At 40.3% G+C, this 16,664-nt stretch overlaps 1 protein-coding gene across 3 annotated transcripts in view; it reads right to left on the reverse strand.

Annotated features, from left to right (window-relative positions):
- The window catches only part of LOC136864573 (protein spaetzle), a 537,491-nt gene that overhangs the window by 177,906 nt on the left and 342,921 nt on the right, over nt 1-16,664 (reverse strand). For all 3 annotated transcript variants that reach the window (XM_067141753.2, XM_067141755.2, XM_067141752.2), the window contains one exon: nt 11,640-11,718. In XM_067141753.2, the coding sequence (XP_066997854.2) occupies nt 11,640-11,718 (79 nt within the window). The remainder of the gene's footprint in view (nt 1-11,639; nt 11,719-16,664) is intronic.

The following is a 16,664-nucleotide window of genomic DNA, read 5'->3' on the forward strand; positions in this document are numbered from 1 at the left end:
ACCAGGTCGCAGACTGCCGTGACCACTCCTCTGTCATTATTTCGTTAAATATGCACACTACTCATTCCAATCAGTGGCTCAGAGTAGGGATTTTATAGCTCGAATACAATGATGAACCAGTGTGTTACGTACCAGATATATCAGAAAATGTATGAACCAGAGGAATGGCATGCTAAAGAAGAAAGTTATCTTACACCCCAGCTACTTCCCACCAATATACAGGCAGGCTGTTACAGTCGGTACGACCAAGCGAGTTGGCCGTGTGGTTAGGGGCGCGCAGCTGTGAGATTGCATCCGGGAGATAGTGGATTCGAACCCCACTGCCGGCAACCCTGAATATGGTATTCGGGAGATGATGGGTTCGAGCCCCACTGTCGGCAGCCCTGACGATGGTTCTCCGTGGTTTCCCATTTTCACTCCAGGCAAATGCCGCGACTGTACCTTAATTAAAGCCACTTCCTAGACCTATCCCATCGTCGCATAAGACCTATCTGTGTCGGTGCGACGTAAAACAACTAGCAAAGAAAAAAAAAACATTGAATGACAAGCGCGTTGTGTGAACTTCATACGGGAGGAATGAACGAGCATTTTCACAGGAATTCATGACGTCGCTGTTTTGGCGCGAAACTACACTCCTTCTTTAACGTTTTTAATGCTATTTGTTCGGGGCGTCGACCTATGAAGATCCTTTGCCCCTATTTGCACCATATATGAGGAAACCTGCGTGTATTATGTAAATGGCGGTAGGGTAAAGTGTTGAATGCGAGGAAAGGAACATTAAGGATGACACAAACACCCAGTCCCCAGGCCAGGGATATTAATAATTTACAATTAAAAAAACTGACCTGGCCGGGAATCGAACCCGGGGCCGCGGGGTGACAGGCGGACGCGTTGCCACCTACACCGCAAGACCAATGGTTAGGAGTCGTTTGTGCCGTGTTTTACACAGCAGCATTTACAGATTTGAACCACTTGAACTCCTCTCTCCGCTCGTAAATAATCATCCCTTACTTCTGCCACGTCTTTCACGTGTTTTACATATGTCCAGAAATTAAAAACGAATTCAAATTTAACTTGAAATTACGGTATTCTAGCGCCAATATAATGGGAATATTTCCATAATAATGATAATAATAATAATAATAATAATAATAATAATAATAATAATAATAATGAACGAACCACTGTGTAAGTTCTGCACAGGTAGGACCTGTACTTTTCTGAGGAACAACTGAACCTATTAAGATATATTGTTTGTTGTATCTACAGGGTTTATACCTACAGGTATATGGGGTATGTATTATATGTCGATATAATTGCATTTTCTTGATAACAAATGAGAGGATGCATTAATTATTCTGAACGACTATACGTTCTTTGTTAAGGGGTATTGTATGGAATATCGGTGATATATATCAATTTTTGTTTATGTAGGTAACGATTTTTATAGGGCGCCTACATTCATGGACGTAAGTTTGAAATTACAGCCCACTAAGTCCTTACACTCGGAGCTACTGTTGCGAATAGAGCTGGGAACGGAGCAGTTGCTCTTATGATTGCAATCGGTAGTGCGAGTGAGCGCTCCCTCCGGTATTCTCCGGTAGTAAACTGTTGCTGGGAAACCAATCGGTGCTTCGGCACGCGAGCGGTGGGCGAGCGGAGGACGGAGCAACAGTACAGAATGTGTGCCTCGCTTGCCGTTCCATCCGTGGTGCGCAACGGATGTGCTAGCGACATAGTAAATACTGCTTTATAAGTATGACGAAGGAGGATATAGGAAATATATACATTCTCATTTATCGTTCGTGTTTCATTTGTCGATTACTTTTGTAAAAATTTGCTTTACGTCATGCCGTCTTATGACGACGATGTGATAGGAACGGCTAAGGAGAGTAATTTCTAGGCGTGAAAATAGAAAACGACGTAAAACCATCTTCAGAGCTGCCGACAGTGGGGTTCGAACCCATTTTCATCCGGAAGATAGTGGGATCGAATCCCACTGTCGGCAGCCTTGAAGATGGTTTTCCGTGGTTTCCCACTTCCCCTCCAGGAAAATGCCGGGATGGTACCTAACTGAAGGCCACGGCCGCTTCGTTCCCACTCCCAAATCCCATCGTCGCCATAAGACTTATCTGTGTCGGTGCGACATAAAACAAAACCCAAAGTCTCACGCTCCAGGACACTGTCCTTGAGGCGGTATAGGTCCGAGGGAACACCCAACCCGGGAGGGTAAATTGATGGAAGGATTATTATTATTATTATTATTATTATTATTATTATTATTATTATTATTATTATTATTATTATTATTATTATTATTATTATTGTACTCCCATAACCCCTTCTGTGGTTTTCTGTGACGTTAAGGTGCCGACATTTTGTCCCACAGGAGTTCTTTCACGTGCCGGTACAGTAGCGGCGATTAGGGGGGGCGAGAGGGGACAGTCGCCCCCCTACTTTGTGGAGAAAACTTTGCATTTGTATTCCATTTTAGCTGGATGAAACAAGGTATTATAGGAATTATTAAAACAAGCAATTTGTACAAGCCCTGTTGTCTTATCGGCTAATTATTTGCTTTAATTAATAACGAAATTATTAGCGGAAATACGCAACAAAGTCGTTCATGCGGTTAACCGATTTGTATAGCGCCACAGCGAGTACTGTAGTGGAGACTTTGTATGTGCTGTGAGGAAGGGTACGCGTGCATTCGTTAGTCTGGCAGTCTATTTAGTGTCAGTTAGTTTTTTTTTTTAGTTTGTAGTCAAATACTAAATGATTTTAATTATATAATCACGCCGTACGTCTATTTAATTGTAATACATGTGTAATATTGTTCCTCTCGTGAAAGTTTTATTGTATAGTATTGAATCAAAATCTCAAATAAATATTATCAACACAGGTAAGTTGGTAGGCTGAGAATCTTTACCTCTCTGTCGAAATTCCATTTAGTAGCTTTATTTTTTTTTTCAGTTTTAATGTATAACGTATATACCCCCCCCCCCGCTATATCCCACAAACTGGGGTACTTTGTTGTCTTTACATTTTTCCCCCTACTTCTAATTCCCAATCGCCGCTACTGCCGGTACACCTGACCACCTTCAGGTACCGCCGAGCAAAGTCGGAATTGAAACCGCAAGCTTGAGCTCAGAAGGCCAGCGCTTTACCGTCTGAACTACTCAGCCCGGTACAGCATATAACCAGTTTCAATCAGTTCGTACTCTTCAGTAAAAACTGAAATGGCGTATGACTTTTAGTGCCGAGAGTGTCTGAGGACAAGTTCGGCTCACTAGATGCAGGTCCTTTGATTTGACGTCTTTAGGCGATCTGCGCGTTGTGATGTGGATGAAATGATGATGGAGACGACACATACACCCAGTTCCAGCGCCAGCGAAATTAGCCAATTAAGGTCAAACTTCCCGAACCTGCCGGGAATCGAACCCGGGACTCCTGTGACCAAAGGCCAGCACGCTAACCATTTAGCCATGGAGTCGGATGTACTGTTCCGTAATAAATGAGCTACGTGTATAATTAATGTAAGAACATCGTATATAATACATGTTTACATGCAATGGAATATAATTACCACTTAAACTATTTTACTACCAGTATTAATAATATTGTTAACGCATATGCAACAGTATAATATATGCCAATATTCAATCTACAGTATTCTATCCACCTGCACCTATTGCAAACTGAACGTCAGCAGATCAAAATCTGTTATTCATAACGTAACAAATAATGCGGCGATCTTGAAACGACTACATCATTTGAATGACAAACGTAGGGGAACACATGCATCTGTGGAATTAGTACTAAAATCTAAATTGTAATTCCTCCTAAGATCACCGTTGCAACATTGCCCACATCTAAGCATTTGAATTTTCCGCCAGTGAATTCAATCGGAGGACTACCGGAGGTCTCCGGAGGAGCGCTGTAATCGTATTATCCGATTCAATCAACAGGAGGTCCGCCTCCTCTTCACAGCGCTAGGCGAAGGGCAGTGCATAGTGGCGCTTGTGATGGGACAGCGAGTCAGTGTCTCCGGCTCGCTTGAGAATGTTTCGGAACAATTGACACTCGGTGTTCTGGAACAGCGGAACATAACTATGCACCGGCACCTTGTGCCGAAACAGGGAAATAGTGCCCAACCCTACTCTGCTCTACTCTGCTTTGAATATTCTATTCTACGCTGCATTCTTAAGATTCTGCATTCTCTGTACTTGCTACGACCATGTGGAGGAGTAATTTTCAGAGCAAGCAGACGCCCGTTCTGCCAACAATTTAGTGAACTAATTTGCTAAATCCTACGGAGTAAAAATCACCTTAAAATCCAAGTTAAGTGTGACTATCTACAAGAATAATCAAAATTCTGCGTGTGTTTGTGCCCATATTTATTCTTGCCATCTCAGTTACAGCTTACGTCCGGAACTTAATAGAAGTCGTCTTGAAAGCTGCAGTACACCAACATGGATAATTCTACAATCATCTGCAACTCAACTTCATCGAGGGATATCGACGACCAAGTCTCCATGGATCTCTAAAATGTGAGGCGTCTCTGGTCATGGGAAGGAAACTGATCGGGGAAATGCTGGAATGATTGACTGCTGCCTGGGATCGAACCTCATCTAAACTTGAGTACCACTTAATTCAATTACTGTCTCATCTTTTGTAAAACTAGAGATCTTTCTTCTTTAAATCGTAGAGCTACTAGTTTTGTTGTAGTTAGAAGCATTTCATTTTTCCAATTCTTAAGGTGTCGTGGTAGACGAGTCACATGTGTGAATGAAATTTTGAACCTGTTAGAGTGGACATGTAGTTTGTCTTTGGATGATTTCCCGTGCTTATGAGCTAAATATTTAAAAATCACTGACCACGCGATAAATCTACTTTTGTGTAATGTTGAAATTTATCGGACTTGAATTTACGTGTACATTTTGTGAGATAGGGTCGAACCTAGAGTCTTTTCAAGATCACTTGCATTCCTTAGGATCGAGTCATCTGATTTTATGATGTTTCACGAGGATCAGTAGATGTAATAATCACTTGACTAATAATAAAAATGACTAAAGATCGGGTAAAAGAGAATTAAACGCTCGTGAGCCATAACTTTACAGTAGATTCCTTATATGTAAGATTGAATGTGCTCTGTTTATGAAGTGTCTGGAATATGACTAATCCTGCGGGATATTTGTTAGGTAATTGAGTTATTGGATGAGTTATTTATGATGATTGACTTGTTCTTGTGTTATTGGGAGCGCAAGATAAATTATAATTATTGGAGCACGTGTTGCGTGTGTATTTCACGGATAGGGAATGATGATAATGCGATTGAGGCTCACGGACGCGGTAGTTTCAACTGGTAACCCATGTGCTGGTAGTGATTACGGATTTTATTGGAATCTTCGATTATAATTTCAAAGTTAGATGATTTCCATCTGTATGAGAAGCATATTCTTACCCGAGTGATATCCCTAACTTCGATCACTAGTCACTATTAATGATAAAAATAATTTCTGTACACAAATTATCTCCTACTGGATGTGACGTGACCCGACCATTCTTAAAAGTCAAAAATAAACTTGCAGGAACAGGATTCGATGTAAATAATGTATATAAAATACGTGTTTCCCAGTATGAATGTGTGTGTGTGTGTGTGTGTGTGTGTGTGTGTGTGTGTGTAAATATGTGTATTTTTCTTGTATCATGTTTATTCTATTTAACTTGATCTGGTCGTGTGCTTGTGACGACGCAGATTACATTCATCGTCGTGTGTTACCTTAAGAAGTAATTTTCGTGCCCTTAAGGGAAAATTTGATAAGTTTAAGTCGAGGAAGACTAAGAAAGGATTTATTTTTGTTGATGAACGTGATTTAAAAGGAAAGATCATCTCGTTATTTTCACGAAGGCAATCGATTTGTAAAGTAAACTATTAATTAACTAGCCCACACGTGGATAACAAAGTTTGCTAATACATTTATATTTGAATTTTTGAAATATTTTAAAATTAATTTGAGACATAAATGCCATGCAAAGATAAGAAGTAGATGTTCACTAACTGCATAATTATTTTGAATTCTGGTGATAGTGAGTCATAACAATTAATTGAAAAATAATTATTTGGAGTGTTAATGACAATTGCCAAGTGAATACTGCAGTAAGAATTTAATTAGAAACACGATAGCGTGATGGTGAAGGACGTGTTAATTAAATAAGGAGAGAGATTGATAATAATAATAAGAATAATTAATTAATTTTGAAGTTTTTGAAATTAATTTCGATTTTCTATTAAAGCTTATACTGGTGTTATTGACCAATGATAAATACATTAAAGGACAAAATTTAGTAGAATTCAACTTAAACCATGTGTTGAGGCTACTTTAAAGTCATGGAGCCTTTAACTACTTTATTGTAAAAATATCAGCAAGACAGTTATCGAGTTATTTGTGAACCTCTTTGTTAAGTTTTATTTGAATTTCTTTCAGTCGAATATTTTGATTTTTAAAAGGCGGTAGGCCTAATTTTTCTTTGATTTTCGTTACAGACCAGTAAGGCTGTCCATTAAGAAATACGTGCTTCTCAAAGACTGAGGAAGAAATGGATGTTATGAAAGTTCAATTTAAAAGAAAGTAATATCACCAAGAATATTTTTTATTTGTGATTTGCTTGTGTTAATAAATGTCAGAGTGTTGTTTTAAAATGTATTTTATGGCTTGGTCATAAACCCTTCTTTCCCTTAAATGCCTCTAGAAAACAATAGCCAATGAACGAACGGTCCCCCTTGGGATCTCTCGCTCACTGGCTGGGCTTAGCTAGGCAATAATGGGGGCAGTATCTCTTCTGTGGAGACTCCCTACACTCGCGACAGTACGCAGGGATGGGGAAACACAATATACGACATATACGGTGACACCATTTCACAAATATAGGTGAATGAAACCTATGTATTTTGAAAGATGTTTTCCATACTTCTATCGGTACCCGGATATAGACTTTCAGATGACAACCATACCTTTGGACGTTTTCTCTAAGACATAACCATATCCTTTAGACTTCACTATGAATTTGTAATTTCTTCCACATCTCCATACCTCAAATAAACGAGCAGCAAAATGGGACATGATAGCCGACACATCGTTACTCGGGGTTTAAATCTCGGCCAATGTATGGGAGATATTTTGACAGAAAAGTCAAGTTCTTCCAGTGGTTTGGATTCCATGTAACATAGGAAATCTCGTGACTATGATCACGATATCAACAATCGCGCAAAACTGCGAGCTTGTTTGGAGTGTTCGAAAGGCTGATTGGTTGAAATACACAAAAATAGTATAGTATCTAATTCCTACGGTGTCTGAAAACGAAACTCTGCTGTTGTTTTCTTCATTGGAGTGTGGAAAATTTGTATTAGACCACTCGAATTAAGTAAAAGAAAACTTTCCTTTTTTCCATTTTCATTTTGATAATGTTCAGTCTAACATCTTATTTACTTTGACGTTCAAAACGAACAAACAATAATACTGCATGAAAATTTAACTCTTATGATCTTTTAATTTACTGGAAGAACTCTCCATACCAGTAGTAGGTCTATCGATGTCACGATTTTTGCGTAAGTTACTCTTCGTATTACCGTGGTTTCATCCAGGGCTTTATCAGTTTTTAAGAATTGAAAGTAAATAAGACATTCAATTTTACATATTGTCTCGTTAATCTCTGGGGAGCCGCAATCCACCCTGGCTCATTTGGTTTTTTACCGAAGATTCTCTTGCTCGGCAACTTCGCGGGTGCGGCTGGGGTACATCTTCGCAGACACAGGGATTCGAAATTCGGTTGTCAGAATGGGATGCCATTAGTAAACCCACTAAACTTTAACGCCCTATCTCAAAAAAATATTAGCCAATGAAATGGCGTATGGAGTGTCCGAGGACATGTTTGGCTCGCCAGGTACAGGTATTTTGATCTGGCTCCCGTAAGCGACCTGCGCGTTGTGATGAGGATGAAATGATGATGCAGACGATACATATATCCTGGCCCCGTGCCAGCGAAATTAACCAGTGATGGTTAAAATTCCAGGCCCTGTCGGAAATCGAGCCCGGGACCCCTGTGACCAAAGGCCAGCACGTTAACCAATCAGCCATGAAGCCGGACAAGCCAACAATAAAATAACTGACAAATCATTTAATACTCTAGGATGGTTAGGGCAGATAGACTGCATTTGACCCAATTACCCAGAATAATGATTGTACCGGAGGTACACCCGCTCCGTGCATTTAAATTAAGCGGCTTTTACAAGGCCATCTATAACATGAAAAATGAAACGCATTTCTGAAGAAGTTTGATCATTCGTCGACAGATGTCTCTACTATCAACTTAGATGCTCCCTCTGATGAGAGGATGGACAATTAATTTTCAAGAGAAATTTTGTAAAGATTGGTTTCCTAAATTGTGTTGTTTGTATATTGTTTTTGGTGTTCTAAGGTTATCAACACTTATATCTCTTCCCGCCAGCTTAAAATTGTAGCTAATAGGAAATTTTGTACATTTATTTAAGTAACCAATCAGGGTTTTGTACATTTATTTGATTGTCCAATGGAAATTGTGGGTGTGTCAGTGCTTCGGGCCAAGTAAATCTAGACCCTTCCTCTCGGCTATAAAAGCTCTGACCATTTCGGCCATGTTGTTTTTCTATCGCTCCAGTCCAGCAGTAGAGTTTGTTAGTAGAGGAGGCAGGGGAGGGCTTGCCCCGTCCATCTCTGGAAGGTCCACCAGCTCAAGGTAATGACAGTCATATTTTGATCATGTAATAATCTCAGAAAGTTAACTCGAGGGGAAGGTTTCAAAATTCTTTCTTGATGTAATCCGGCCATGTAAATTCTACATCTGGTTTAAGATATTAATTTAACTTAGGGAATAAAGAGTGGGACCCCTCTTATATTCCCCTTCAACTTGGTCTTGAGATGACTATCATTTTGTAAACGTAAATTTATTTATCTTTTCCTTTCAAACTTTCCCTCCATCTAGCCACCTCCGTAGTATAGGCTTAGCCTCTGTAACTTAGGGCCATCAGCCCAAACAGGGTTTTAGGTATTTGTCAAGTGTATTTCAGGGGAGTGCAAGAGTTTGCCTCCAAACATTTTGAGTTTCGGCCAGTAACTTTAACCTTTTCTTTTCTAACTAAGATCACGTAGAATGGTTACTTGTTACCCCTGTTAAAGTTAACTTCCATCATTAATTTCCTTTTAAATGTAACTGTTGAGAGATAAGACATTGGATACTGTTTGGTTTTGGTGAAATGTACAACCTGTGACAAAGTTCAGTGAATGAAGTCAGAACGGTCGACCGGCAACACTGGCGACACGCAATGCTGTACCTGCATAGCAGCAGGTTCTGACCACCTGCTCCCAACGTTGTTCAGTTGAGCATCGTGTGTGTGCCGTGTAAGACCTGTTTGACACAGTGCGTGTTTAGTGCTTTGGTTCTGAACTGCGAACAGGAACATGAACGAGGATGAAACATGGTGTCTCAGGTACGACCCTGAAACGAAACGGCAAAGCATGGAATGGCGTTCTCCGGGATTCCCTCGTCGGAAAAAAGTCAGAGCCGAAAACTCACGCATCCAAACGATGCTCATGCCCTTTTTCGATAGTCAAGGCATTATCCACAAGGAATTTCTACTTGAGAGAATGACGTTGAATGCTGCACGGCACATTGAAATTTTGACCCGTTTCATGAAATATGTACACAGGGTAAGACCCCAGTACGCACAACAAGGTTCATGGTTTTTGTTCGAGCGTGCATCTTGAACATACCCTATACTCGCCAGATCTCAATCCTCCAGACTTGTTCCTATTCCCACGACTCAAACTCGCTTTGAAAGGAAAGAGATTTTACGATATTCCTGTCATCCAACGAAACATGACGAGGCTTTTGAACAACATTCCAAAGGAAGCCTTCTTGCAAAGTTTCCAGGACATGTATCGCCGATCTCAGCAGTGCATAGTTATGGGGAGGGGGACTATTTCGAAGGACAGTAAGGTCAATGTCGTGCATTGTTCAGCTATGTTGATAGTAAAGGACTATTCACCGAACTTTATTGTCACAGGTTGTAGACTGTGCCTTTAAGAAGCCTGAACTTGTAAAATATGGAGCATAGTCTCCTAGAGAGTAATTGTGTGGAGCAAAGACGTTCTTCCTACCGTTGTAAATTTTGGAGCTCAATCTCCTTGAGGAGTTATTGAAGGGAGCAGTAGCGCTCTGGTTGAAGTTGTAACGGGGGAGCTTCAAGCTCATGTATGTTGTCTGTTCTAGACTTTTCCCCAGCTCATGAGCTAAACTTTTGTACCTGACTATTTGTTATTGCTTAGTGAAGTGTAAAATCTGAAAAGAAAAAATCCTAGGAAAGAAATATATTCAGAATTTTACAGTTTCAAATTACTATTTAATCTTTTTCATATCCACCCATTCATGCCCGCACCTTCTTTCACACTGCGTTCCACAGAATCCCCGGAACAATTATAATTATAGTTCGTGTTACATTCATGAATGAACTCTCAAAACCATTTGAGATAGTCTATAAGCAGGTCTGGGGCAACGAGGTGGTCCTTCACCACTCCTATTCAATATTGAGTCCTAGAAAAGGATGTCTGAGAATTAAGCACGAGAATGAACAAAGGTGAGACCCAGAATGGAATACAGATGGGTTGTGGATGGAAAGTGCGCTCATGTTCGATTGTTTTGCATTCGCCGACCATGTCGTACTTATAGCAGATAACCCCCACACGGCAACGAAACAGGCTGAAGATTTAAAAAGTGTGGCTGCCAAAACTGGGCCAAACTGCGCCAAAATCCCCGAAAATTTGGACTCTAATAACATGGATCGCGTGAACATAACTGAAACTAAATTTGATTACATCCGCCGTATTCCGAAATTTGAATATCTGGGATGAATTCTCGCCATTGAACGAGAATGAAAGAAATGCTCTAAAAGAAGGTTGAGGTAGATGGAGATGGCTTTCAGAACTCTCAAATCCAAGCCTATCTCCATTCAAGCCAAATTAAAACATTATTGTACAGGTTCTCAGAACGGCGTGTGTCTATGCGGCTGAAACAGTAACTGACTACTAATAATTATAACCCAAGGGTGATGGATCCATTCAATAATAAAAGAGAAATTAGATTCCTTAGGAAAAATCGGTTCCAAAGAAGCCATTATATGAATGACTTCCCGTATGAAAGTGTCCAAAATATAATAATTAACTTACTATGAGCAAGAGGTGACTAGCCTTCTACGGACACACAAAGAGGATGAATTAGGACAAGCTCGCCCAAAAGATACTGACCCTGCAAGAAAACTGTAAGACCAAACCTGTGTGGCTAATGGAGGTACACAAAGACTTAGAAAACAATGGGTGTTAAATAGAGAGAGATACAGCAAAGATCAGTGTTTAGGAAGAACATTGCGGGAATGAAGGATACACCCGCGAAACAACTTGCCAAGCCAAGAAACATCTCGGTGGAATCCTGGCAACGGCTAATTTAATCATTATATTATTCCTCTAAAAATATAAAATACTCAGCATCCACACAAAACTTTCTCATAGCAAAATCTCAGGTACTGAAAGAAGATAAGAAATGGAAATTACCTGAGGCAGCCTGTCGTTGTCTTTGTCTATATAGCTCAGCATCTGCGTTGTTTTGTGGCCATGTCTTGACAAACGTGAACTGAAACAAAGAGGAGTTATGATGAGCATTCATACCAGGCTCAAGGAATCTACTGAAGGAATGAGCAACAATTTTTGAGTTAAGGCTAGTGAACTGTTCGAAAAGTCATCGGGCTGATGAACTAACTGTTAGGCCTCTTTAAACAACAACAATCATCATCATCATAATCATCATCATCATCATTGAACATTTGCATTGATAACAGTCATCAGATATGCTTTACCCCGGCACAGTGCTTTACCTATGGGCGTGCTCACCGCTCGCTCACTGCGCAGGGGGGGGGGGGGGTGGTGCGGAACATCATCGTAGACATCGGATTTGTAAACAAAATGCATATTTTGTTTCCTGATCTGTAGACCTCCATAACCAACAAGGAAGTGCGTTTAAAGGTTAAACTGGACGATTTATTAAGATTAATAGAGCATATATTTGAGATTAATGCATACATTTCAAATTTCGGATTTGTTGCGCATGTTTCCGGCTTTCATTACGCATATTTTAACGTGTTTTGCAAGCAGTCTTCAACACTATGACTGTGAACTCTTTCGCAGTGAAACAGTGCAAAAGGGAACTGGCACTTATCAAGACACATTTCTAAATCATACCGGAGTCAGTCAAGAAGCTAGAAACAAGTGAATTGCGCCGTTGTGATTCGCTGGATTTTATGGAGAACGTGAAACGTGAACTGGAAGGTATCCCTAGAAACCTCGGACTCCGTCTGCAAACAAAATATCTTGATGCCCTTAAACGTAACCCGGGCCACGACATCAAGACAGCTAAAAACAAATATTTGGCTGGACATTTGCATTTCATACAAGTGTTTAAAAACATGAAAATAAGTGCATACTTAACACGCTTCCGAATTCAAGTGCTGTCCTGTCACATCCATAAATATAGAGAGATCATTCTCCGCATTGAAGCTAGTTTAACAGACAAACACTACAGAATTAAACCAGAAAACTTGGAGAAAACGGTTGTAGTGCACAGCAAAGCAAATTATAGACAGGAAAAGTATAGTGTGCAGTGTAAAATGAAAGAGGAATATGTATTTAAGGGTGTTTCTTCACGTTTGTGGATTTTTTACACGGTTTTCTTAAAACATTACTAATTGATTTATGATGTGTATAATTTAACACTGTGTCTTATCTGCGAGAAACGAACACAGTGAACACTGACATATTGATACGTCTTACAAAATATGCACGGATTGTTTGTACTAGTGGAACAGCCGCAACTGCAAATAGTATGCATTCTTTTGTTTCTCATTCGGTTGTGTTTTCATTATCATAATTTTATATATTGGCGTGGGTGAAACACGCGTGTCTAGTAAAGGGATATTACGTTTGCATTTCATACAATTGTTTAATAGCTTGAAAATATGTGCAACGTAAATGCATATTTCACCACTCTTTGCAGAATAGTTGCATGCTTAAATTTGTGATTCATACAGAATATAAATCCGATGGCTAGTGATCAGTCATCACTATACCTCGGATATATATCCAAATGCATATTTTGTTTGCCGATATGTACACCCATGCTCATAAAAAACAGAACACCGTTAAAAAATAGAGATAGGAAGTTTATATTCACAGGACATGTTCATTAGTATGTTCTGCAGAAACGATTAGAATTTCGGTCATCTATGTTCAGCATGTGTCCTCTTGCCTAGTAGGCACTAGTGGGCACTGACGACTTGTTCCATGGATGATGGTTTCGACGCGTATAAGGCGCGAATGGCGTCCTGGTGTATAGCATCGATGCTGAATTCACCTTGTCCCACAGTTCATATTTCGTGGTTGGCATTGAGTCACAGCGCCGCACTCGTCGTTTCACCATATCCCATACATTTTCGATTGGCGACAAGTCCGGTGATCGGGTGGTCCAGGGCAACAGTCTGACATCGTGTGACAACAAAAAGGCACGCATTGGTGCAGCAACATGTGGTCGCGCATTGTCCTGCTGAAATATGGCGTCTGGCGTGTAGTGCAGAAAGGGTATGGCTACGGGTCGCAGGATGTCATTCACGTAGGTCAATAGTGCCCTGGACACGTATCAACTGTGATTTGTGGTTGTACACAATAGCACCCCACACCATAAGGCCTTGAGTTGACGCTGTATGTCTTGTGAGAATGCAGCCAATCTGATGCTTCCCCCCTGTCTGCGGCGAACTAAAATGCGGCCATCATTTTCAAACAAACAGAACCTGGATTCGACCGAAAACACTATCTGCTACCATTCCTGTCCGCAAGGACGTCGTTCCATATACCATTGCAGCCTAGCGTGTTTATGCACATTAGACAAAGGTAGGCGAAGTGGACGACGCGTCGGTAACCCAGACCGTAATAAACGGCGACGGACTGTCACTCCTGATAGTGTATGATGTGATGTGTTACACTATTCCACTGGTGCGACAGAGCTGAGGAGAACGCTGATCTGTCCTGCAATGCCATTTGGATAAGGTGTCGAACTTGTCGGGTGTTGGTCTGGGTGGTGAGACCAGACCCATCTCGTCGTGTTCTATGTCCTTCTGTGAACCATCTGTACACACCCGTTGCAATTCCGACACACTTTGTCCCACACGATCAACAATTTCCCGGATGGATACATCACGTACTCTCATGCCAATAATGTGCCCTCTTTCAAACTTACTCATTTGACGGTACGGTTCCCGCATACGTCTGCGAGGCATCCTGCACGTCCGCTAAAGTCACCATTACTTTCGGTTTATAGCGACAACGAGAGCAGCAGTCACATTTTACCAGTCGGTGGTGGTGCGCCGAGATATCGATGTGGACCTTGAACCTGAGGGCCGACATGGTTCAAATACTAATCCTTTCTTCAGAACATACTAACGCACATGTGCTGTGAATATGAACTTCCTATTTCTAGTCTTTCATGGTGTTCTGGTATTGATTAACACATTGTGTCTTATCTGGTAGACGTGTGCATCCCTTTACATTTTAAGGAAATTCAAAATACGAATTTTCACGTCTCTAACATCTTCAGTTTTTGAGATATACTGTAGATATACTCATTTTAAAAATGTACACACTTTTTCAATTTTCACACCCCTTAAGTGGATTTCCGAAAACAAAAGAAATACATGTTTCTTTATTTTTAAAGGAGATCCAAATACCAATGTTAACGTCGTAACACCTTCCGTTTTTGAGATTAAGTATCTTTATAAAAGAAATTGAACACCTTCACTTCTTTCCACCACCCTCTCTCCTTAAGTGGATATTCCGAAAACAAAAAAATACACGTTTCTTGATTTTTAAAGGAGATTTCAAATACCAAATTTGTCGTCTATAACATCTTCAGTTTTTGAGATATAATTATCCTCAAACAGAATTCAACGCCTTCTTCACTTACTGTCAAGTCGATTTTCCGAAAAAATACGCGTTTCTTAATTTTTAAAGGAGATTCAAAATACCAGTTTTCAAGTCTGTAACTTGTTATGTTTATGAGATTAACTCATTTTAAACATTCACCTTTTTTTCAATTCATTTCACCTCCTGAGGTGGATTTTTGAAAACAAAAAACCTGTTCATTTTTAAAGGAGATTCCAGATACCAACTTTCACGTCCGTAACATCTTCAGTTTTTGAGATATAAGTCTCCTCGTAAAAAGAATTCAACTCCTTCCTCATTTCTTTTCATCTCTCCCCCCCCCCCCACTCCGTTAAGTGGATTTTTCGAAACAGGAAATACATGTTTCTTTATTTTAAGAGTAGATTCCAAATAACAATTATCACGTCTGTAACATCTTCGGTTTTTGAGATAAAATAATTCAACCATTTTTTGGTCCTTTTCACGCTCTTAAATGAATTTTCCGAAAACAAAAAAATGGGTGTTCATTTTTAAAGGAGATTCCAAATACCAATTTTAAGGTCTGTAACATCTTCAGTTTATGATATATAAGTATCCTTATACAATGGATTCAAACCATTCTCTTACTTTTACCCCTCACCCCTAAGTGGATTTTCTGAAAACATAAAATTCGTGTTTCTTTATCATGTAAAGGAGTTTCCAAATACCATTTTCACGTCTTTGAACTGTTCAGTTTTTGAGATATACTCATTTTCAAAATTCACCCCCCCCCACTTTTCAACCCCTTAGCGACGGAATATCCAAAAATCCTTCCTTAGTGAGTACCTACACTGTAATATAAACGTATCCTCAAAATTTCATTTCTTTATATCCAATAGTTTTGGCTGGGTGGTGATGAATCAGTCTGTCAGTCAGTCAGTCAGTTAGGACAATGTTATTATATATATACCGGGTGGTCCACCAGCCCCTTGCGATCCAGTCTTGTGCATCCCTTCACATTTACTACAATTCTGAAAGACATCGGTCCTCTCCCTAAACCGGGGTATTATAACGAGTGTGTGTTTACGGGCTAGAAGACAGCAGGAATCGTGAGCGTCACTATTAATTCATTTTGGATACCTCGAATGAACCCGTAAAATGAGTACAGATACGCAGAACACGTAATTTAAAACAGGAGGTGGACGCCGTAGGTCAAGTGTCGCAGTAGCTCACATGGCAAACGGGCGGGGAGATATGTGATAGTGGACAGTGCTCGAGGTAGGAGGTTCGAATCCCACGTAAGATTTTCTTTTAACAGCCTGTTGCCTGGGATATGGTAAGGTTGCATAATTGATCGCTTCCAAGGACTGATTTGTTTATTTGACCCTGTAAAAGGCCGTATGTATCGTTGCATTGGGTATGGTGCTGGGTTGGACGATAGTGACGAGATGATGGTCTATGGCCATTCAGCTACGTCGTACATGTTCCAAGCTCCGTAGACCACAAGTAGGGCAAAATATGCCCCATTCGAACTATAACATGCGATGGCAGGTAAGTGTGTAGCTGCGCGAACTCCCCTCCTTCGAAGCAATTCACAGCACGAAGTTCATTCACTGCCTCTAGATGTATTCTAGC

The sequence above is a fragment of the Anabrus simplex genome, chromosome 2 (assembly GCF_040414725.1).
Source record: "Anabrus simplex isolate iqAnaSimp1 chromosome 2, ASM4041472v1, whole genome shotgun sequence".
NCBI classification, from domain to species: Eukaryota; Metazoa; Arthropoda; class Insecta; order Orthoptera; family Tettigoniidae; genus Anabrus; species Anabrus simplex.